The 24,556-nt window shown below is 47.1% G+C and overlaps 1 protein-coding gene across 14 annotated transcripts in view; it reads right to left on the reverse strand.

Annotated features, from left to right (window-relative positions):
* Positions 1 to 13,592: 13,592 nt before the first annotated feature.
* BBX (BBX high mobility group box domain containing) overlaps positions 13,593 to 24,556 on the reverse strand; it is a 271,116-nt gene continuing 260,152 nt past the window's right edge. For all 14 annotated transcript variants that reach the window (XM_072811926.1, XM_072811931.1, XM_072811930.1 and 11 more), the window contains 2 exons: positions 23,879 to 24,065; positions 13,593 to 19,522 (listed from right to left, as the gene is read on the reverse strand). In XM_072811926.1, coding sequence (XP_072668027.1) covers positions 19,435 to 19,522; positions 23,879 to 24,065 — 275 coding nt within the window. In that variant the 3' untranslated portion in view covers positions 13,593 to 19,434. The remainder of the gene's footprint in view (positions 19,523 to 23,878; positions 24,066 to 24,556) is intronic.

Below are 24,556 nucleotides of genomic sequence, written 5' to 3' on the forward strand. Positions count from 1 at the left end.
TGGAGGTGGAGGTGCAGGTACAGGTGGAGGTGCAGGTGCAGGGGGAGGTGCAAGTGCAGGTGGAGGTGCAGGTGCAGGTGGAGGTGCAAGTGCAGGTGCAAGTGCAGGTGGAGGTGCAGGTGGAAGTGCAGGTAGAGGTGCAGGTGCAGGTGCAGGTGGAGGTACAGGTGCAGGTAGAGGTACAGGTGCAGGTGGAGGTGCAGGTGCAAGTGCAGGTGGAGGTGCAGGTGCAGGTACAAGTGCAGGTAGAGATGCAGGTGGAGGTGCAGGTAGAGGTTCAGGTGCAGGTGGAGGTACAGGTGCAGGTAGAGGTGCAGGTGGAGGTACAGGTACAGGTGGAGGTGCAGGTGCAGGTGGAGGTGCAGGTGCAGGTGGAGGTGCAGGTGCAGCGGCCATGGAGGCTCCGCCCGGACGAGGCCTGCCCTCCGCGGCGAGGTTAGCGGCAGCGCCCCGGCTGCGGTGGGTCCCTCGGCAGGTCCCGGTTCGCGCCCGGCCGGGCCGCACCCGCCTGATGCTGCGCGGCCTGTTGACTAACACCGAAGACGGATTCCAAGTCCCCGAAGAGCGAGCGCAGCCACCGAACAATGTCAACAGCATTAATGCTTGACAAACACAAGATCTGTTTAACTCAAATATTTAAATACAAACGCTGTGTTTTGGTCCCGGGGACTGATGAAAGTGCTTTTATCCGCCGAGCGCGGGGGAGCGAGAGCATCACCATCAAGTAACCACAACCGCTTTCCTCTGGAAAAATCCAGCGGGCGTCACGTGCCGACCCCAGGTTTTTTCTAAAGTGGGTGGGGGGGGTGCTGACTGGTCCCCACTCGGGCGGCCGGCCTGCCCCCGAGCGCGCGGCGCCCGCGGACAGACAGACAGACAGACGCGGAGAGCAGAGGCCGGCTCCGGCTGTGCGCTCTCAAGGTCGAGCCGGGTGTCCTCAGCCGAGCCCAACGCACGGTCCCTCCGGAGCCTGCGATCCGGGCCGGCGCTGCCCCAGGGTACCGAGTCCCAGCACCCTCGTGTGGGCCGGACGCCCCGGGTGGGGGGGGGGGGCAGCTGAGGCTTGGGGGGCCGGGACGGCAGGCAACGGAGGCTCCCCCTCCCCCCCCCCCCAGCACAGGTTTCACAGCAACGCGGTGTTGTATTGATACAATACCTGCTGCCATGCAAGTTAGGCCAGGACGCCTCGGGGCACCTGCGGCCCCGCCGCTCCCGCCTTGCTCCATCCTGCTCTGGGTCCCTGAGGCCACGCGGACCGGCCCTTCCCGGAAGCCTTTTTTTTTTTTTTTTTAAGATTTTACTTATTTATTCATGAGAGACAGAGAGAGAGAGACAGAGAGACAGAGAGAGAGGCAGAAGCAGGCTCCACGCAGGGAGCCCGACGCGGGACTCGATCCCGGGTCTCCAGGGTCACGCCCTGGGCCGAAGGCGGCGCTAGACCGCTGCGCCACCGGGGCTGCCCGGCTTGCTCTAACCGGGTCTCTAAGGGGGAGGAGCCGGAGCCCGGAGGGAGGAGGGAGCCAGGCCGCTGCCAGCGCACCTGCCCGTGGCTCTCCATCCCCGGCCCGGCCCGAGTGTCTCCAGGGGCAGGTGACCTTTCCCGCCCCGCCCCTGCCCCCGGCCCTGGTGGGGTGCCCGCCCCCGCAGGGCCCCAGGCCCCCTCCTCTGCGCTTTCCCCACACCCCGAGGGGGGCGGTTTCCTTACTTTAACCTAAATCTGCCCAACCCGGTGCCTTTCCTGCTGGGCCTCACCAATACGCAGCAAATGCCCCATGAGCGCTTTCCTCTTTTTTTTCTTTTAATTTATTTTAATTTATTTATGATAGACATAGAGAGAGAGAGAGAGAGAGAGAGAGAGAGGCAGAGACAGAAGCAGGCTCCATGCACCGGGAGCCCGACGTGGGATTCGATCCCGGGGTCTCCAGGATCGAGCCCTGAGCCAAAGGCAGGCGCTAAACCGCTGCGCCACCCAGGGATCCCCGCTTTCCTCTTTTTTTAAAACGCTGCCCTTGGCTCTCCAAATGTGTCGCTGCCTCAGCAATAGGCCGAGGGGTTTCTCCCGGTAACCCGGGGGCTCAAGGGAGGGCCAGTCCGGGGCGAACGGGCCTGGGGTCTTGGTCCGCCCACCGCACCCGGTGTAGACAGCCCCGGGCAGCAGGTGTCAACGAGCCGGGCCGCCCGAGGCGCAAGGTGGCTCCTTCTCCTACAAAAACTCAAAGGGCGATTACGAGTTCCACTTTAGCTATTACTGGACACCCTGATGCTATGATGAAAACCCAGTATAATGGAAATAATTGGGGCTTGGGCACTGCCGGCTGAGACGTTTATAAAGAGCCCGAAATGTAGTAAGGAAATAGGATGAAGTCGTCAGATTTGTGACATCTGGCTCCCTGGGAATCCACAGGCCTCCCCTCTCCTCGCGCTTGGTGCTCCCCGCAGAGGCAGCGCAGAGGCGGCCCGGCCCGGTGGGTCTGCGGGGGGCTCCCGACCCCAAAGGCCAGACACAGGTCAGGTGGCTCTTCCCCATTACAGGCCTAATAAGTCCCATCCCCCAGGAAGCTTTCCGGGCCCTCCCCTCCGCTCTGCTCCCCAGGCAGTAAAAGGATCATTTTATATTATAATTCTCAGGTTTCTTGTCTTAGGAAACTCCCAACAGATTGTGATTTTTTGTTGTCGTGGAGGCCGAGATGAGGCCTTTCCTCCTGTCTCCCCCACACGGCTCGAGCCCTGTTTGCAGGAGGCTTAGTGAATATTTGCTGATGGGATGGGGCACCACATGCATGAGAGAGCAAAGGCCTGTCACCTCTCAAAATAGATTCATGCTTCTCAGACTTTCCCCCCTGGGCTCTAATAAATGTTGTATTACTTCCAAACCTGATATGAAATGGGTGTCACAATAGTGGCAAAGTTTGTGAGTCATTTCTCCAAATCTAAAGTATGAAAGTGGGTTAGTCACAGGCCAAGGTAACCGCCCTCCCCGGGAGAGGCGTCAGGACTTTCTGATGATTGTACTTGTAAACACCGCCTTTTATATCTGGGAACCAGGCTGGAGCACGGGGTAAAACGGGCTGGCTGTCCCCCCACAGAACTTGCTTTCTATTTTCATATAGATGCAGTATTTCCTAGGCTTTTTCTTTTCTTTCTTTTCTTTTCTTTTCTTTTCTTTTCTTTTCTTTTCTTTTCTTTTCTTTTCTTTTCTTTTTTCTTTTTTTTCTTTTCTTTCTTTTTTCTTTTCTTTTCTTTCTTTTCTTTTCTTTTCTTTATTTTTCTTTTCTTTTCTCTTCTCTTTTTTTCTTTTCTTTTTTTTTTCTTTTCTTTTTTTTTTTTTGCAGATGGGCCAGTTCAGGAAAAGTTGATAATTTATTTTTTCCATCCAAAATAGGGAGGAAGAAAACCCTCACTATATTGAGTCCCAAAGGAAGAAAACTGTAGGGAAAAAAAAAACCACTTCTCCCCCCACACAGTTTACCTACTTCATTAAACAGAAGAACGTCAATGAGAAAATTAATGCGGATTTTCAGCCACTAAACCGTTGCTCCTCTTTGGTGATATTTGTGCAGCAGACGCATGGAGGAGACTTTCTGATTTTCTGTTTAATTAATGGACTCTACTGTTTATACTGGTTTAAGCTTCATAGAGAGACCGAGCAGAAAGCACGGCGAATGCACCCAGCGCCACCCCTCACGCCCGGCCCTGCCCCGCAGCTCCCCGGGTCACTCGGCGGTGCAGGCGGCACCTGGCACAGCGGAGCCCTAGGACACACCGCTATTCTCTGACGTTCATCCTTTGCAGAACGGCTCCCTTTTGGTGGTTGGCATTAAACGCATGACGTCACGTATCACCCATTACAGCAGCCCCCAGAACGGCTTCGCCACCTGAGTGCCCCCTCTTTCATCTACTCAGCCCTCCCCCAACCACTCTTCTGTCACTGTCTCCATCGTTGTTGCCTTTTCCAGAATGTCACTGGTTGGAATCCCACAGTGTGGAGCCTTCTCCAATAGGCTTCTTTCCCTCAGCAACATGCATTTAAGGTTCCCCGTGTCTTTTTCAGGTTTGAGAATTCATTATGAAGTTATTTATTATTTTTTTTTAGCACTGACTATTCATTGTGTGGTTGACCTGCAGTTTGTTTATCCCTTGGCCTACCGAGGGGCATCTAGGTTGCTTCCAGTTGGGGGCATATTTATCTATTTGTATAAGCATTCACATGCAGCTCTTTGTATGGACATAAGTTTTCCCCTCAGAGGGGTCAATTCCTAGGGGGACAACTGTTGGATTTTATGGGAGGCCTACGTTGAGCTTCGGAAGAGACTGTCAAACTGTGCCAATGTGGTGGTGTCATTTTGCTTCCCACCAGCGAGGAGAGTTCCAGTTGTCCCACATCCTTGTCAGCATTGGGGCTTGTTGGTATTTTGGATCTGGGCCACTCTGGGTCGTGGTATCTTGTATTAATTTGCAAGTCCCTCATGACGTAGGACGTTAAGCATCTTTTCGGACGTTTATTTGCCACCTGTATTATCTTCTTTCCGGAGGTATCTATTCAGGTCTTTTACCTTCTTAATTGGGTCATTTTCTTCTTAAGTTTTAATAATTTTTTTTTTTGTATAGTTTGGATAACACATCCTTTATCACACATCCTTTATTTTCTCCCGGTCTATGGCTTGTCATTTATTCTCTTAAAGTATTCTAATTTTCTTACATTACATTTGTAATGTTACACATTACATTTGTAAAAGTTCACAAAATTTGCTCAAATGTAGTATCTTCTTGCTTCCACAAAATGCCCCCAGGGGAAGTAGGCGTTGTAATGCCCGCATGAGAGATCTGGAAACAAAGAGGGGAGGTGGTTTGATTCTGGTCCTACAGGGGCTCGGGGGTGGGGGGGGGACAGGTCGCCCCACCAGTGGGGACTTCGGCCGTCTGTTGTGTGCTGGCACCGTGCTAGCTGGGTGTTACAGAGCTCTGCAAAATAGCTCCCCCTCCTCCCAACTTGGCTCTGATCGGGTTGTGTTTTGTTTGTGTGGGCTGAAGATTTATATCGAAGAGGACCTGGGGTTGCCTGGGTGGCTCAGTGGTTGAGCATCTGCCTTTGGCTCAGGGTGTGATCCCGGGGTCCTGGATCGAGTCCCCCATCGGGCTCCCCGCAAGGAGCCTGCTTCTCCCTCTGCCTGTGTCTCTCCCTCTCTGTGTGTCTCATGAATACATAAAATCTTAAAAATAAATAAATAAAAAGAGGACCTGGTTTTCAGAGGCCCTGCATCTTGGCAGTCCTCACCCCACACTCCTCACGTCAGGGATCCCTCTCTACCAGTTCTCAGCCTTCATCTTGGGGTGTCTGTAGTCCAGGTCCCCTTGTCTCTACTTTGAGACAAGAGATTCCAACATGTTTTTTTTTTTTTTTTTTTCAGAGTTCAAGGTGATTGTCCTAGAAACTCCTTTTCCTTGTTTGGCAAACAAAGAGCAACAAGCAACAAACAATAGTAGGACAAGAAAGTGAAGCCCCCTCTGAACTGGTGGCCGCAGTCTGGCTTGGGGGGAAGGCAGCCCTATGTGGTAGGGCTGCTGGCCACCGGCTTCCTCTACATTCTCTGCCTCGGGGAGAACCACACGTCCAGACACAGGAGGGAGCTGCATCGCTGGTGTAGTAAAGGAATGTCCACATAGCTCTGCCTTGTGGATAATCCCAACGACATCATCCAAGTTCAGGGACCCCATGGAAACTTCTACCCACCAGGCTGTGCAGGTCCAGCCTCAGGTAGTGCTCAGGTCTCTGAGCGTCTCATCTTTCCTAAGCCTAGAGATTTAAAGTCCCCTTTTGTGATGTGATGCACGCACAGGGTCTTACACTACCTGTTGGCAAACTGAATCTAAATAAAAATAAATAGAAATAAAGCAATTATGCGTCAATTAAAAAAATGAAGTCCCCTTTCTTCTAGTTCTTGCTGAATCGGTTTAAATAAAGACGGCCTTAAGACTACAAAGAATTTAATGGAGTGGGTAATGGTGTGGGTGATGTCAACAGGAATTTGGCAGGATCTGTGAGGATAATCCGAGAGGAACAATCAGGAGTTGACAACCCTTCTTTCAGAAAGCAAAATTGCCTGGTTCTAGTTATACCAGTTGTTAGTGGCTTCCCTGCCTGTATGAAGAAAAAAGAAAAGAAAAAAAAAGAAAAAGAAGAAGAAAAAAAAGTCACAGTAATTTCAATGGAGTTGTTTACACAAGTGGAAAAATCGGGACTCCTTGATAACATGTTGCAGCTGTAAACCCCCTTAATGACACTCAAGGGCCTTCTAGTAAGAGAGAAATCTCCCCGAAACTAAGGAGAAGTTATCTGGAAACAGGTGCCCTTCCTCAGTAAGGTTATTTATGTTCATTGGGCTAATGGTTTTTGTCCAGTAATACATTTAAATTGCTTTTCATTTTACAGTCATGCTTCACTATCACATTTCAGAAAGTCACTTCCCTTCCTCTGTGCAGCCGGCAATTTCCTCAAGTATGCGATGACAGCACTGTCCTTTCGGAGTCATTTGAAATAGACCCGATCTCATCCATCTCAGGAGAACAGTCGCTGGCTGATAATCACAGCCCAGTGGAAAGTGCAAATGAACTCGGGCCGTCTGGTGGCTCTGTCGTCCCTCCGGTTCCCGGGAGGCCTGGTGGCAGGGCCGTGGGGCGCCTATTGATCTGGAAGGAGCCAGACATCCTGCCTCTGCCAGTGCCTGAGCAGTAGGTCCCCCACTCGGGTTTAAGAGGTGCGAGGAGGTGAGAGGAGACGATTTGTAAACTGATGACTTATGACCGAGCCACATCCCCGGTGCAGACGTCAAGGAAAAAATAGCCCCGTGGAAATGAGCATAATCCGGCTTCTACAGTGTCGTTGCAGGTCCCTCCGTGAAACCTGCCGCTCTCGGGCGACTGGGAAAACGTGTCCTCCTAAAACTGGAAAATGTGGATCAGGCCGTGTCACGAATTCGAAGCACGTGTGATTCTATGTAAACATGTTGGGTGTAAGGGCCACCCAAGTGCTGTGTGAGCTTTATGCTTAAAAACAGGTAAAGAGAGTAGAAGTGTCATTTGTCAGCTTTCATTTTGTGTCCTGGGGCCACAAGAAGGTCTTGCTTATGTGGGCTGGGTGGGGGGGGGGGGTGGGCAGGCCACCCCACGATGAGCCACTGTGGTGCGAAGGTGATTTTGAGTTCAAAAGCCATCAATGGGGCACCTGGGTGGCTCAGTCGGTTAGGCGTGGGAGTCTTTTTTAATTATTATTAAGAGTTTATTTATTTATTCATGAGAGACACAGAGAGAGAGAGGCAGAGAGAGAAGCTGGCTCCTTGCAGGGAGCCCGACGTGAGACTCGATCCCGGGACTCCAGGATCACGCCCTGGGCTGAAGGCAGGTGCTAAACCGCTGAGCCACCCGGGCTGCCCGGCGTGGGAGCCTTCCGTTCAGTTCTAGGTCGTGATCTCAGGGTCTGGAGACGGGCCCTGGGCTCAGCTCAGCGGGAGTCTGCTTAAGATCCTCTCTCCCTCTCCCCTCCTACCTCCGCCCGCCCCCCATGCTCTTGGGCAGGTGTGCGCACTCTTTCTAAAAATGCATAAATAAATCTATAAAAAAAAAGCAATCAAACCCTAGCCGATTTAGGACAAGCTCCTTACCTTCCCTCAAATGCCTCCAAGGAATTCAGATAGAGGACCTGCCCCAGGCAGGCAGGCACGTACGGACGGTACGACCCAGGGTGGCGGGCGGGCAGGGACCCGGCAAGGCCTAGTCCGCCCAGGCCTGGGGGCCCGCGGTTTCTGGGTGGCCCAGCAACCACGCGTTGGCCAACACTTACTCCTCACCTTCCCGTGAGCTGCTTCCTTTCCTCCGCAGGCCCAGGCGCCTCCCTGCTTCGCCTTAGCCCAGGACGCCGTGTCCACCTTCCCTTGCATCCCTGGGCTTTCCCTCGGTGGGGCCTCCCCACCTGTGCGCCCGTAGATCTGACTTCCTCGTGTCAACCTGGGTCAAGTGCACTGGCCTCCAGAAAGGGGACAGGACGTTCTTGCCCCCTCACCCCCCCCCCCCCGACACACAGTGCAGATCCCTTTCCTGCTGGATTCTCGAACTGACGGCTACGCCTGCCAACGGTGAAGTCTGGAAGGTCCATGACTGAGGCCAAGGTGAGGTGGACGTTCAAGGTCAAAAGTTTCGCCCTTAATATAAGAAGTAAAAGGGGCCCAGGGAGGGTGGCTCGGGGTGCTCGGGGTGCTGGGCTCTGAAACCTCGTCCCTGCATCAGGGCTGGGTTGGCCCGGCAGCCAGGGCCCCTCGGCAGGGACAGGAGGACCGTGGGGGGGGGGTGGCGGTTGTGCCACCTGCTCGGCTCCGTGGCCTTCCCGGGGAGCAGCGTCGGCCCGGCTGATCCCGGGCCCGCTGCCGCCGCCCGATCGCTGGGACAGTCTGTCCAAAATAGCTCCCTGGCCGAGGAGCAGGTGGCAGCGGCGGGCTAGAATGTCCCCCGAAGGCAAACTCGGGAGGGAAAAGTGCACACCCGGACCAGAAAACCATTTGTTTCTTAAAAGAAGGCATATGGAATATTGGATGTGTGGGCAGGAGTGACAGAGGAACCCAAAAAAAGGAATTCGCGCGGAGAAGTGCTCCTCTAGGCAAGCAGCAGAGATGTGGGGCGATTCCCGCCGGAACCGTGTCCTGGGGGCCGACCCCCGCGCCCCGTCCAATGCCGCCCGCGGGGTGGGCTTGAGCAGGTGGCTGTCGCCCTCCCCGCGCCTGCAGCCAGGGCCCGGGCACCACGCGGCCCTCGGCAGGTGTCGCTCCGTCCGGAACCCGCTCAGGGCAAGTCAGATCTGGGGGAAGCGGGGAGAGGAAGGCGGCGGAAGGCCTTTGGCGCCCCCCATCTCATTGACAGTCTTGGGGGGGCACAGGCAGATGTCTGATGAACTCCAAACTAAACTCTTCGAATTTCCGAGACTTTCCTGAATCCATGCATAAATTACAGCGCAGTCTGCAGACCTAAGAGAGATCATCTTGCTTTTTAAAGCAGATGCTTTCGCATTTAGAAGAATTCCTCTATCAATCCCTAAAAAGGGGTCGGGGGTTGATTTCGCCAAACTGAGATGAAGGTTTAGTTTAAAAAGTAGACACGGCCTTCAATACTCCCAAAGGGGAAGTAATCCTGCCTGCGGTCCTGGAGGAGAATAGGTGCTTCTTGTAGCCAAGGTCTTTTTATTTTATTTTTTTTTTAAGATTTGTTAATTAAGACTTAAATAATTTAAATAGTAAATTATTTAAATAAAATAAAATAAATTAAATAATAATTTAAATAAATTTAGATGATTTATTAATTATATGAGAGTGAGAGCGAGCAGGATGAGGGGGAGGCAGACTCCCCACTGAGCAGGGAGCCCAACGTGGGGCTCGATCCCGAGACCCTGAGGAGAAGGACCTGAGCCGAAGGCAGGTGCCTAACCTGCTTAACCGGCAGAGCCACCCCAGTGCCCCAGTAAAGTCCTTTTTAGTGACTGAAGCAAATAAAGTCTCACGTTCAGACCCACGTTGACGTAGTGGCAAAACGCCAGAAACTGGAATCTACCCCAACAGTTCCTTCCTGCTTCAGGAATCCTCTTGGGGCAAAGGAGTTCGGGCCCGTGGCCCAGGCACCAAGTCCAGCGGAGGGGAGGGACGGGCACCCGATGCCGCCGGGGTGCGCGCAGGTGCCAGAGCAGGGCCGCGCCAGCGCCGAAGAGCAACGCAACACAACAGGAAAAATACCGCTCAGCTCAGCGTGTGCAGGAGCGGGGCAGAGCTTGAGGAAAGAATAGAGGCAGAGGGGAAGGAGGAGGTCAGAGGGTCACTCTCGCCGCCCATCAGATCTACCTCTAGCTCAAGGCCAGACTCGGAAGCCGGGTTGCTTGACCTTACACTTCCCACGTTCCCGCTGCGCCCAGGCTCAGGTATCCACCTGCCCCGCAGCCCTGGGGTCAACCCAGCTGGGTGTCCCAGGTCTCAGGACACACCTCAAGGAAATACACTTCCTCGTGGATCTTCTCCAAAGACTTTTTTTTTTTAAGGTTTTATTTATTTATTCATGAGACACAGAGAGACAGAGAGACGCAGAGACCTAGGCAGAGGGAGAAGCAGGCTCCCTGCGGGGAGCCTGATGCAGGACTCGATCCCAGGACCCCGGGATCACGCCCTGAGCCAAAGGCAGACGCTCAACCACTGAGCCACCCAGGCGTCCCTTCCCCAAACACTGTTGGCTCATTTTTGTCATTCTCAGAGATCTGTGGCCTTGTCTTAGCAGTGATTTTTGTGCCAAGATCTCTTCTAGGAGAGAGGGCTTTGAAAAAAAAAATTTTTTTAAGTAAGACAGTAACACATTCCCATTTTTAAAGTCTTCGAAAAATGCAGATTATCAAGTCTCCCATGAATTTATATGTGGCTTCTTCCTGACAGCCCTTGATTTTCATGCCCAACCTCATCTGTAGTGCATTTCAAGTGAAGAACGATGCGTATCTGTAACGCCCACCAGGCTGCCGCCACCCCACTGGACTGGACTCTACACGGCGGCACACTGTCCTGTTGGTACCTAGCACGTCCCCAAGAGCAGCCGTCCGCCGCGGCTCCACTGAGTGATTAGATTGTTACAGGGGCAGGACATAATTTAATGAACAGGAGGTGTGGATAACAAAAAACTCTTCCGGAGCCCCAGCAAAAGAGGTGAAATAATTTTCATGGGCTTTGAACAGAGCACTGTTTTTAAGCAATTTTATTCTAACAATACACCTCTGATTTGGGTTGATATACGGTAACAGTTTTAATGCGTCAGTGTGTTAAATCCCTCATATTCCATTTATGAAAAGGGCTTAGATTTTCGAGGACTTGTGCAGAATATTGCTTTTATTTCTAAAACAGTTATGAACACCTAATCTGAGATACAATATGGGAGAAGAGAAGATTTAAAATTATAAAACGTCATCTGAATTTCTCCAGGATTTATTTCAAGGATTATATAGATCTTGGAGGGGAGGTTTTAAATTGTACCAATATTGCTTTGCTATTAAGTGTATTTCTAACATATGCTTCAAATTAGATGGCAAATTACCTTATTTTTTGCACCTACTGAGTACATTTCGACTGTTTATATATATATTTTTTCAATACTTCCATGCTTGTTTCTGGAAGCATGAATTATAGTATCTGTTCAATGTGCCTTTCCCAAGCACCACACACACGATGCCCAATAGTAGAAAAGACCAGGGAAACACAATCCTTCTACCGCAGCACGTTTCTTGGAGATCTTTTCATGCTGGCCTTAAAACCGTTTTGACTTTTAGACATGGAACTTGAAAGACCTATTTCCATGAACTTGCCCTCTTCCCCTTTCATCCTCCATCCTTCTCAAGAATCTTCCAATCCTCACGTTTTTCTTTTCTGACTCTGCAACACTCAACCTGGAGACAAAACGACCTTTTGTGAAATTCCCTAGGGCGAGGGACCTCCAAGTGGGGTGAGCCTTAAAGTAGGAATGATCATTTTCTCTCTTCCAGGAGGGATTTCATTTTATGCTTTAATTTCTGGCCTGTTGACCTAGGATTTCAGATCTGGCCACCTGCCTTCCAGAGCTCATCTAAAATTTGGCCTCTGCTGCTCCTCTACAACAAGGTATCCCTCCTGCGAGTCTGCGAGAGGAGGGCATACGTCACTGGAGGGAAGAGTGCAGAGGACGTACAAGTTCATGGAAGTTTTACATAAAACTATACAAGTTTTAGCCCTTGCACCTTTTTAGTCTAGAATTAAAGATTGTAGAGCGCAAGACCAAAAATAAAGACGTGCCAAGAAAAGAGTCTCTCTGATGATCTCTAGAAAACTGTGGATCGAGAAAGGTAAATAGAGCTACCCGACGTGGACAGCGTAACCCAACTGCAGATGATCTTCACTCCAGCACGACTCTTCCTGTGGCTCACGGACTCCTTTTGCTTCGGGCAGGAAACAAACGTATTTTTGGAATCGTGAAGAGGCGATACATTAAAAAAAGAAAATTGTGCATACCAAAATATTTGTTTTTAAAGGCTGTATCCGAAGTATTTATACACGAAGTCACACTTCTGGGATATGCAGAGCTAGGGCTGGGAGATGAGATGAAGGAAAATGGGCGAGATACAAATGAAACTGGAACTGAGAAAATGTTGCTATTTGTTGGAGCTGGGAGATGGGTCTGGGGGGGCCCAATACGCTGGCCTCTTACCTTTGCACATATTTGAGTTTCCATACTTCCAAAAGGTTGAAAGTTTTCTGAAAAATTACAATTAACAATGTTCTGTTCTTTCAGTATGGAATGGAGAGCGCTATTCGTTTTGGCTCACTTATTGATAACCACTTCATTTTGCCTTGCAAGAGACTTTCTGTTCTACCCCAAAGGACAGATGTAACTGTCGAATACACGGAGAGCCATAAAACCACACATCTGTATAATCTGTCATCTTTTGTTCCAGTAGAACTTAAATCCCTTGGTGTGGAGCTCCCGTCTCCACGTTTTATTCTCAGTAATTCAAAAAAGTGTGCTGGAGGGGCACCTGGGTGGCTCAGAGGTTGAGCATCTGCCTTCGGTCTGCCTTCGGCTCAGGGCGTGATCCCGGGGTCCTGGGATCGAGTCCTGTATCGGGTTCCCTGTGGGGAGCCTGCTTCTCCCTCTGCCTAGGTCTCTCATGAATAAATAAAATCTTAGAAAAAAAAAAAACTGTGCTGGAGTACTAGACCATGTAATTCATCAGGCAGGCTAATTTTATGGAAAAATCCTACAGCGCCACATAGGTAAGCATTGAGTTACCTGATGTGAATTTAACATATTCTGAATTTTCTACACCATCCTATCTCCTGATAGAGCTTACTCCTAATGCAACAGGCCCTTACGGGTTTATTCGAAAGAGGAACCTAGCCATACTTAGGGTCTCTGTGGACTATACCTAAACATATCAACCTTTGAGTTGGAATAAAAATGAGAAAACCAACAGTGCCTCACTTAATGAGCGTTTCCCAGACAGGCCCTATGCCAACATTTTCATATGCATTTCCTTTTCATCCTAGCAGAAGTGTGAGGAGGTATTATCACCACCATCATCTAGTAAGTGAAGCAGAGTTCAGGGAGGTTGAAAAACCCAATGATAAATGGGTGGAATCAGACTTCGAAGCCCAATCTGTCTGAATGGAAAGCCCGGGATATGACTACTCTATTTAGATGTGTGTGCGCTTTTCTGAAGGATTAAAAAAAAAAACATATCCAAGGTTCTAAGGTTCAGGACATTGTATTCAGCAACACTGAGGTCTGAGTTTATACTTTAGGTTATAGGCTTCAGTGATATCACCGCCACAGTTTGATTACAGTTCGGGGAAAGTCGGCACGTTCAGATCACACTTTTGCCAGGAGGTGACTGTCAGGCAAAGAGTTTAGGGGAGACCATCACTTGACATTCTGAAACAGCTGAAATACCTTTTTGTTCAAGTATCTTCCCTGCCGGTTTTTGTACATGGGGTCGACTGAAGGCACTTCCTGCATGGCCAGGAGTGTGAGCGAAAAGAAATATATTTGAATAATTTCTTTAAAATATTTCAAATTTTTATTAAATATTTTTATTCAGTTTTAAGATCACAGTTAAAGTACTTTAGCATGTTATACACATGAGTTACATGTGCAATTTTTAGAAATATCAAATTAAGTATAAGATTTTGAAGAAAGAAATTATATAAATGTGTATATTGACTTTTACTACACATACATCTAAGAAAGCAATAATTCTGTTGTACCATTAAGTGGAAATCATTTATTACATGGCATGTTTACACCAACTCTAAAGAGAACCAAGCCAATTTCTGAAAGCAAAAAAAATAAAAATAAAAATAAAAAATAAAAAATGAGCGATTCAGTCATGCTGAAACTGTCAACAGACTTAAGACCTGGCGGTCAAATGAAGCTATGGTTAATTTAGGACATGGAAGTAAGCAATTCAAACCTATGAGAAAAGTTCATAATCTGGTACATGGAATCTCAGGTGGTTTTTATTCTTTTTTGGACAAATTCCTGAGAGCAAGAGACTTGTTTAGTGCTAATGAAGTGAGAAGAACGCTGCTGAGCATGTGCTGAGCTCCAGGTCACACACCCGCCCCCCCTCCCCAACCCGGGTTCTGCTGCTCTTACGGCCAGGCACTAACGTGAGGTGTCAGGGGACACGGGCCAGCCCCGGGGGGCCGCAGAGGGGCAGCGGTGTTAGTTCGCGACACACACGTGCCTCTGTGATTCAGGTTAGAGCCTGTGAGGTATGATTGGCGGTGCGGGTGGGAGGGTTTGGAGGCGTTGAATTAGGTCCTTGTTACTCAGTAACCAGTTCTGGCCCAAGTTAGCGGGCGATCTTTGGAAGGAGTAGGAATTTTCACGATAACTAGTTCTGCGCACAGATCGATCTGAGGGCAGGATCGGTTTGGGCCACCGACGGCGACAAGCACACCGTGGCCAGGGAACGTAATACAAGGTTTCCTCTTCCAATTTATTAGCATAAATCCTACCGCCACAGAGAGAATTTGGCCAGCAGAGGAAACTACCTTTTTTTGTGTGCGAAGAAAAAAAGTAGACTTCTATTCTTTAAGGAGAGCCTAGCACAAACAGATGGAGGTGTATCAGGGGAGTCCGATCTATTTGTCTTGTTATTCACTATTTTGTCACTTCTTTCATCTGAAGTGTAAGGAAAAGAGTGTCCCCAGTGAAAAGGACAAGGTGATTTAATATGGACTATAATAAACTCAGCGATCACTTCCAAACTAAAGCAAAGCAGTCCATCAAACCCTGAATACTTCACCAGACGGAGCTGGTAAGATACACTGAACAACTGTTTCTTATATTATAAGTATGATGTTAGTCTAAATAAGATAACTTTTAAAAATCCCAAAACTCAAATAAAAACAAACTCCAGATCTAGTTCTTTGGGAATGCTCGTATAAATAAAAGCCACATCTAATTAACAATTAGTACACTCTTTATAAGGTGCAAAACGAGGTCCTATGTGGGGAGAGCTAAATTTTCATTCCCACCTAGCGGTCGCTCGGAATACTGGGGAGGCCGGACGCAGTAAGACATTTGCTTCTCCTGCCCATTCTCCGCAATACGTCGCTCTCTCTGGAGGAGGCGGTGTGTGAAGTCCGAACACTGCAGGGCGCGACAATGGCACTGAAGGCAGAGGCAGAACGGGCGAAGCTGGGCGACAGGACTTACTGACGTGGAACTTGGAAAGCCGAGGTAGCCCGTTACCATTGGCCTGATGTGAGGGGCTCTGGGGAGCAGCGCAATCACGGGGGAGGCTCCTCCAGAGCATCGCGGGGACACCCCGGCTCCCCGGTGACACAGGGTGGTTCTGGGCCCCGCAAGCTTCCTTCCGTCTCCCCGGCGAGGCCCGGCGAGGCGCTCCTCCTGTGCCGCGTGCACGCCGGCCTCCTGCCCCGGCTGCTGGTCTCCAGACGCGGGGGCTTCATACAGTAGTTCGGCAGGCAGCGTGGTCCCCACTGCTTCACATTAATGCCAGACGCCAAGCTGGGAACAGAGTTATCTGATACCCCCCCGCCCCTTCCCTCCCCCCAAACCGTATCCACCAAACAGGTCATTCCGTTTCCAGCTTACTCCTGGTTCTGTATCAATGTGTAATTTGCTTGAGATTTTACAGAGGTGCAAACTTTTCCGTACGATGAGCCAAAGACTGCAGAGTGCAAACAAAATTTTCTGGGACTTAGGCGGAGTAGCATCTGACTTGGTAAGAAAGTGACGGGGCATAAACAGGTCGGAATATAAATAACCAGACCAGTTCAGATGCTCCTTTTCTTTCGGAGTGTTCCACCACTTTTTTTTTTTTTTTTTCCTCCAGCAGTTTTAATGGCAGAAACTAGAATGAGTGATAATGTGGGAATGATTTCAGCATGGCTTCGAGATGGCATTGGTAGAAAGCTCATCTGATAGAATTAAATGAACGTAGTTCTGGTATTTGTGGGGGAAGAAGACTGTCAAGAGTTACAACAGTATGATTTATCTTCATAAAAGGGCTTTGATGCATTACACTTTTATCTAAAATCTGGGAACTAACCTAATCCGGGGATAAGAACCTGTGTCGTCAGTGTGGCTGTGGGACATTTTTCCTTTTCCTGATCTCATTACAGTTATCCAAACAAATAAAAACTTAAGAAGGATGTCTTACAGTATTTTTTTCTTTCACTCAGCTTTTTAGAGCTGCAGCTTCAGTTACTATAATATACTCTACACACTTCAAAATTACATAGGAAAATACCCAGAATAACTAAATAAATAAAAGGCTAAAGAAAACTGGAACAGTACTGCGTCTCCATCTGAGACTAAATCATCCACTTCGGCATCACAGAGAAGGGCTAGGACAATTTTTTTCAAAAGATTTATATACAGGTTTGAATCCAGAAATTAAGGTTAAAAGCATAAATATTGATAATTTCAACTAGTTTCAGAATGGTTTTTCAGAAAGATATGATACAACAATTTAGAATAAAACAAAGCAGAAGAGCATCATATTTTGGTTTGCTTGAGATATACATAAGGTGCAACAACTTTTTGAGGATGCTTGTGGGACAAATGTTAGTGTCGATGGTGTTTGCTGGCAGATTAAGGTACACACCATAGCAATACGATTTTCCAAAATAGAATGAGAGAAATGAAGTGAAAATGATAGATGGGAGGGGGGTACTACATGTTGGTCTGAAATATTTGTGCTAACAAACGTTGTTACCTGAAAATACCAACACCCTTCTCCAGCGGATTCAGGGCATGAGAAAAGCACTATTATTGAAATCAAGACTTCACTCAGAGAAACAACAAGGCGAGTGTCTAAAGGACTATAAAGCTTTGCAGGATTTCTGCTACTCTCAGTGCCTAACCGCTTAAAAATTAAGCATTTCTACAAAAAGGTTTTTTTTTTTTTTTTTTAAAGTATCTGAAAACAGTCATATCCAGTAGATTGCCCTCCCACCCCACCCCTGCCTAAGGGAAAAGCCACTGAGGTTTAGGAAAAGCAGATCAAGTAAGATATTAATCACATAGAAAAAAGTAATCTTTTGTTTTGCTTCTTTTTAAAAAAGGTCCCATGAATATACAGCAATCTCTTAAGGAAATCTAGTGAAATGTAATTGGAGGACTGAAGGAGGGTGCTCTGGCAAAAATAGATCTATTCTAACGTGTTCTATAGAATAACAAGTTAGTACCATTGTCAAGGTGCATGTTCTGCACCAAACAATTTTTGTTGTTGGTTTCTTTCTTTTTTTTTTTTTTTTTTTTTGGATTTTTAGCTAATTATAATTTTTAAATCACTGCTAGCAAGTGGTCCAAAAACTCCAACAGCCACCAACAATGGGACCCAGCAATTTTCAAACATTCACTTTGTGTTTTGAAATTTAGAAAATATTAATAAAACAGCATCATAGTAAAAATATTATGCTAAAATCTGGGGCTGCTCACCTGATTTATTTCTACGTGAATGGGGTTAAGCTCTAACCTGACTAACCTAGCTTACTAATTCCTTCTTCCTCCATGCTCACAATGATTATCCATTTTTGAGGACACCATTCCAATGCTCTGCTGCCCTCTTCACCTGCTTTGAAGGAAAAAAAAACCCAAACACAAACCAAACAAATCCCTATATTCTTTTTCAATTCTGTTAGTATGTTGTACATATTTTCCAGCACCGAAACTGAAGTAATATCTACAACTATGAAAAGCTAAACCTAGTCAGTACTAATAGAGTCATTTTCTGTATGGCTATTAGGTCAAATTACGATTAGAAAAAAAAAAATCATCATTACAATTGAGTCAAGTATAAATAAGAAAGCTAGATAAAACCTTGTAAACTGTCACCATTTAGAGATCTAATTCAAAAGCTTCAAACTCGAACTAATGCTATCAAAATTCCGCCAGTTTGAAAACCAATAAAAATTATTGCTGGAATCCAATAATTAAAATTTGGTAGTTTGTGCTGCGATGCAAGAGTGGGGATACACTTTGTGCTATGGAACAAATACCCTGTAAAATCGGTAGCCTCCGACTAATTTTGATTTATCACTTTGCATGTGTTGCTAGGAAACAAGACACTGTGAATGTCAGGTGGTTAAGTCAATATGTCGAATGTTCTAATAAGCCAGGTAATCCACTTGGCACTGGCATCCGTATGGTTGGTTTTATGTTCAAAAGCAACAAAACACAAAAAGGAAACAAACTTGCAGGTGGCTCTATGACTAAGACTCCCACCCTGGTCAAGCATACCTCCCTCAGCATTTATTCAATACCTCCTTAACAACACAAACTCAAAAATGGCTCTCAAAACCTGCAGTGCCAATCAGGCTGTGCATAGCAGTTGCTACCCGTCCAGTCTGTCCGGGAAGGATGGAAAAGGTCTGTAGCTCAAAGTCCACATGAAGTGAGTGTCTTCAATGTGTTCAGAATAGTGAAGTAATACTAAGGTCACTTCTGAATAATATTTTTCTTTTTTTTTTGTTTGTATGAACGATCCATTGGTCACTGAGACCCCTGTGTAAAAATAAAAGAATCCTCAAGGCATGAAAACATCAGTAATCTGTAATCTGCAGGACTCTTCCCCTGTCTGGGAAAATATTTGCCACAATTAGCCCCAAGCAAATTCTTGGGTCACTTGAGGCTAAGAAAAAAATTCAGCTTGTAAGAATACTAATTTTCTCTCTCTCTCTCTGTCTTTGCCAGCAAACTACCACTCTGGTGGCAAATATAAAAGTGCAGAATATATGGACCACGAGGCCGAGCATACACCGCTAACAATGGTACATCTGCCTGCCCGTGCTGCTTGGGAGTCTCTGGAACAGGCCTTTTAATATTATTCTACAATATAAATGTAGGTATAACCTATTATATAAACCATCTTAGAACTTAAATCTCCATGTACAAAAAAGACTAAGAATATCTAATAATAACTAGTGCAGTGCGTCAGTTTTTGTTTTTGTTTTTTTTTTGTTTTTGTTTTTGTTTTGAAAGAATAACTAGGTAATATACGAAACTAGTTTCACACTCTCTGGTTGGTAAAAGAGATGCTGGATGAGCTACAGTAAAGGCAGCCTTTTACCAAGTTACCACCTATTACCGTCAAAAGCCTTCAATAGAAAGCAAAGCTCCAGGTTCATTCTGTTTCTGCTCATTATCAGACAGATAACGTCACCCTCCAAGACTCTGGGTTCCAAAAGAACAAACTGGCCCAGGATGCTAACTTCTGCTTCAAGTGAATCTGGGCCGTGTAGGGCAACAAGCACTTGTTTGCAGTCTATATTTTCCACCATCTGGACTCACTAGCATCCCTCGGTAAAGACAAGGCTAGGGTAGTAGGTAAAGCACAATGTTTTACAATTAAAGGGCGCTTCACTGGTCAGCGCAGGATATAAGTACAGGAGCCTGTGGCATTTCTTTTGGCTGTCCGTCATGGGTGAGCGGAGTTGACCTCTGACCTCTGCAAAACAAGAAGGGAGGAAGAGAAGTCACCCACTTAGAGTATGTTACCAGAAATAGGAGAGGGCGATGAGCAACCAATAAAAGCTTTCCAGTATCATTAATCACTAATGCTGACTTGTTACTTAGGCTCTTTCACCGAAACCCTTTCTCTTCTTAGAGCTCCTTATTTTTGAACATTTCTTATCTCGGTTTCCCCTCACAAGACTCAAGGCATAGGACGCCCTAAAACAAGCACCTCCATTTTGCAGAGGTGAAACCTGAAACCACCAGATTTGGGGCGACTCCCTAAGAAGTGGGAAACTTTCAACTGGGGGCCATGATTCCAAGACAACAGTCTTCCTCTTGATCCACTGATATTTAAATATGACTCATTCCCTTCCCTGAGCTGCCCAAGAGGAAAACTCTCCTATACTCATTGGTGACCTCCAGGCTCATTTCCCAAGGTATATGATGATAAACTCAATTTAAAACTGAAGGCCAATTAAAGCAATGGCCCCTGAGACTAGAGTTTGTGTTTGTGACTCTAACACAAGTGAGGGAACAGACGACAGCAAAGTCCCATGGGCACACGGAGAGCAAGTGCACGGGGGGAAAAGGCAAGCAGGGACTTCAGGGTGTGAGAAAATCCGGTGACTTGGGCCAAATCAGCACACGTGGAGAGAGAACCCCAGACACGACTAGAAAATTCATAGAAATACCCATCATTTGGATTGGAACTACACCAAACTGATTTTAAATTAGGCTTTTGTTGAATGAGTAGGAACAAACTGACTTCACAGTTATGAGGAAACCCTTCAAATTCTTGGTAATTTCTATAGAGCTTCTCCTTCTAAAAAAGATAGGATGGGGCACTTTCTGGACTTTTCCCAACAGGCCCACCAAAGACCAGGCACCGTGCACTCGCTGCCCTGGCCTGCAATGGTCTGCACGGGACTGGCTGGAAATCTGGGATGCAGCAGCCAGGCTTCCGGGGGCTTAACCTTTTCAACACAGTATCTTTCTTCAGATTACGGAGAACAAAAGGAGCTATTTAAAAACTGAAATATCTTCTTCATAATTATACGCAAGAAAGATCTCTTGAGGCACACACACACAAGCAATGTAGATACATTACAACATTTGGGGATTTCAGAATCCAATAATCACTTAGCCTGAGATATTAGGATTTTAGAAAAACAAAACGTGTTATAATCAAACCTCTGGATTAATCTGTTCATTCATGTGGGGATGCTGTAAGCACCAACTGTTCAATATGTTCAACTCTTTGTTCAAGAAAGATGAAATTAAAATGTGATTTTCTTTTCTACCTTTAAGATCGAATATGTAACAATATTACAAAAGCTAAAAGAATTTTAATAAGTATTGAAAAAGGAAACATAAGAAGAAAAAAGAAAAGTGAAAGATGAAGACTACAGTATACATAAAAGAGCAACAGGGGCAGAGAGAAACTGGGGTGAAAGCCCAGCTGAGTCCAAGAAAAACAGCAAAGGAGGTGGGAGCCCGACGTGGCTACAGCTAACTGATGGCTACAGGTCCCGGTGGAAGCAGCGGCGAGATTCTTCATGACTTCCTAGGACGTGACAGATGCCTGCTTAAGCAGTGAGCTGGAGAAAAGGCAGACGCTGGAGTTCAAGGACCCTAGTTCAAATCTTAACTCGGTTTGCTGTGCATTCTTGGCAAATTAATCGTCTGCAACATCATTAAAAAGGGATCAAAAAGACCCACCTGGCAGGGCTGATTTTTAGGACTAAATTTAATGAGCTTTCCCTTTCTGAAATTTCTAGTAAATAGGCTCTCAATGAAGGTTTGTTCCAACTTCCTATTTCCTGCATTTTGCAAAATGGCCTTTCTACGTTGGATTTCTGAACCTAAGGTTAAGATTTCTCACGACAAGAATGCAGGTAATACATTTCTGCCCTCAGGGCAGCCCGGGTGGCTCCGCGGTTTGGAGCCGCCTTCAGCCCAGGGTGTGATCCTGGGGACCCGAGATGGCGTCCCGCCTCAGGCTCCCTGCATGGAGCCTGCTTCTCCCTCTGCCTGTGTCTCTGCCTCTCTCTCTCTCTCTCTCCCTCTCTGTGTCTCTCGTGAATAAATAAAATCTTAAAAAAAAAAAAACAAAACATTTCTGCCTCCAACTCTGCTGATCACCCTCTAGGTGATGCCTAAGCAGTAATGAATGGATGTGCAACCCAGCTAAAATTACATTAAGTCTGTAGGTAGATGGCGTCTGGTAGCTCTGCTTTAACAGGTAAGGACTAAAATTACAACTAAGATTCTTCAGAGGGGCATCTGTTTTTCTAGGTATTAAGAACACGGGCCATCTGTGTGATTGATAGATTCTAGTATGCAATACTGTTCTTTCTCATGGGCAGTTTCAAAGAAAAGAATCTTTCTTCACACGATTTTCTCTATGCCTGCTAGTGAACTTAGGTGGTCATACTTCGAGAATACTCATTGAATACTCATCTACTCATTCCTTTGTTTGCTCATCCACTGGTGTAACCGCAAGAGCTAAGGAAGCTGGGGACATGAGGATTAAAACCAGGGCTCTGCTTTCAAAATACACTGGAAAGAGACAGATATGTTGATGAATAATTACAACCCAGTGCGGCAGTTGGTCTTGGAGAGTACGCACAGACGGTGTGCAGGGACTTTAGGAGGAGGGCCGAGAGATGAAAGCAGGACTAGATATGGAAGGAGGGGCGGGGCAGCAGTTTGCCGGAGAGGGAGATGTACAAAGGCAAGAACCTGGCTCATCTAGGTGGCAGCAAGTGATTCCATGCAACTGCAGGGTGGTGAGGATGGGGTGGTGGAGGGGAGAGTAGAAAGATTTGCTCAGGCTTCCTGCTGTTGCAAGCCTGAAGTCACGGAGGGTTGCTTAACAGAGCCAGGGTGTGACCACAGGCGTATTTAGAGGGGAATGCTGGCCGCAGCAGGGGGGACTGTGTGACAGACCTTCCTGAGCCCTGAATTATGACCCCCTCTGACTTCTTACAGTGCCTCTTATTTCAAAAATTTATGGGGCACTTAGTAACACGCAGGCATATAGTTCATCTTCTTGCATGCATATGAGTCTGTCCTCTGTGCTCTGACCGTAAAACCCCATGAGTGGAGAACTGTGTGTTCTTTCCTTCGGAGACTTGAGCGGAGTTTAACAATGTCTGTCGGCATTCACTTGCTATTAGGCACCTGCAGTATACACATGAAAAGGAATCTGACTTCTTGGAACTATCTAGAGGCTATTTGTGAGGAAGTTCTAGAGCTGTAATGTGACAGGTAAAGAGCAAGAAGCAAACAAAGCTTACATCATCAGGGCCTCCTAAACATGGATGTGGAGGAGAGTGGAGCCCAAAGGGCAGGGGTATGGAAGTTGTGCTAGATCTAAAACTCTCGTACTGAAGACTGAAAGTCTGGGAAAGTAGCTCATCTGTGAGTAATCCACCTTGAATAAAAGTCTGAAATACGTGAATTTACAAATGGCTTTTCTGTCTTCCCAAAGGATCCATTAAATAGCGGAATACCCAATTATACACTTAGGACTTTAATATACTTTTTCTGAGGCTTTACTGAGTTCAAAAGGCTTTCAGACTTATGATCTCATGTGATCTTTCCAACTCTGTGATTCTTTGGGGATATCATTATGCTCACTGGGAGATGAGAAAACCTAGGCCGAGAGAAAGAAATGACTTTTTTTTTTTTAGCAAACAAACTAAGAAACATCCAGGCCTCCTGCCCTCCATAAGTCATATGACAAGATGCTCTTTCCTGACCACCGTTTTCTTCATAGCATCACCACTACCACCAAACGGCTTCCTCGAGGCGGGGTTTACCATGTGCCAACACTGGGACATTAGCTCATTCCACAGAACACCTCTATGAAGTGAGTGCCACTCACCCCCATTTTATAGAAGGAAAACTGGAGGGGAGACGGGTGGATGATCGATCTTGCTCAAGACCTTGCAGTTTGCAGATGATGGATGTAGGACTCAAACCCAGGTCTGAGGCCTGACCTCGAAGCTCACACTTAATGATTAGCTATTGCTTCTCTGCTCTCCCAGGCTTTTTATGGAAATGCAGTTTAGCCACAGAATAATAGATTCAAAATGCAACAGGTGGCTGACTAAATTTCCCTATACTTTCCCACACTGCTGATTAGGATGCACATTTTTATAACCTGTCATGTAACTTGCTCTTGAACCGAGTTTTGTAAACCGCAAGGCATTGTGAAAAATACCACAAATAATCACGTCAGAAAGTATGATTCAGCTTTCATGTTGCTCTCTCTATCCCTGTTGTGCACAAGGGGGTAAGGCTGAGTAGGCCCCGCAACATCGTGGTGGAGCACACCCCTAACCTGTGCACGTTTTCCATGGCGGCCACTTCGGCCAGCGCGGCGAGGCTGAAGAACGCAGACACGGCTGGCATCTCCGGAGTGCTGCTCCGAGTCTCTGCGGTCTCGGGGTTGTGTGAGCATTCGTCATTGCAGCCGGTCTCGCTCACTTTAGGGAGACTCCTCTGCAGTTGTTCCTTTGGTTTGTCGTCTGTAAAGAAAGGGGAAATTCATCACAACAGGATCACTGTGTTCTCGGCGGAGAAGGGACACAGAGAAAAAACTCTGTGCCAGACAATGTGAAATGAGCTAATATTCTTCGTTCACTTTTGTCATCTATCGAATACCAAGGCTTTTATGGATTCTCTTCTCCCATGGTAATAAAACTCTTTTATTAAGCTCAATTGCAACTATGGACAGTGTTATGCCCTGAAACTAAGTGGAAGAGAAGCTGTGTTTTATCCAAGGTCAAAGAATAGGTCAGTCTCAGAGTAAGAGGGGAAATGGGCCTTGACCAAAATAAAACTGATGGGATTTCTGCAAAGGGGCCTGTGGCTGCTGTAGAAGGCCCCTAAAAACCCAACTGAGGAAACATTTCTGATGAAGCTGTAGGATGCCCTGCTATGGCAACTTGGCCATTTGGTATGCTGTGACACCAGCGTTCAGGATGGCCTGCACCAATCCCACCAGTAAGATCAGTCA

Source organism: Canis lupus, chromosome 35, assembly GCF_048164855.1.
Source record: "Canis lupus baileyi chromosome 35, mCanLup2.hap1, whole genome shotgun sequence".
In the NCBI taxonomy this organism is placed as follows: Eukaryota; Metazoa; Chordata; class Mammalia; order Carnivora; family Canidae; genus Canis; species Canis lupus.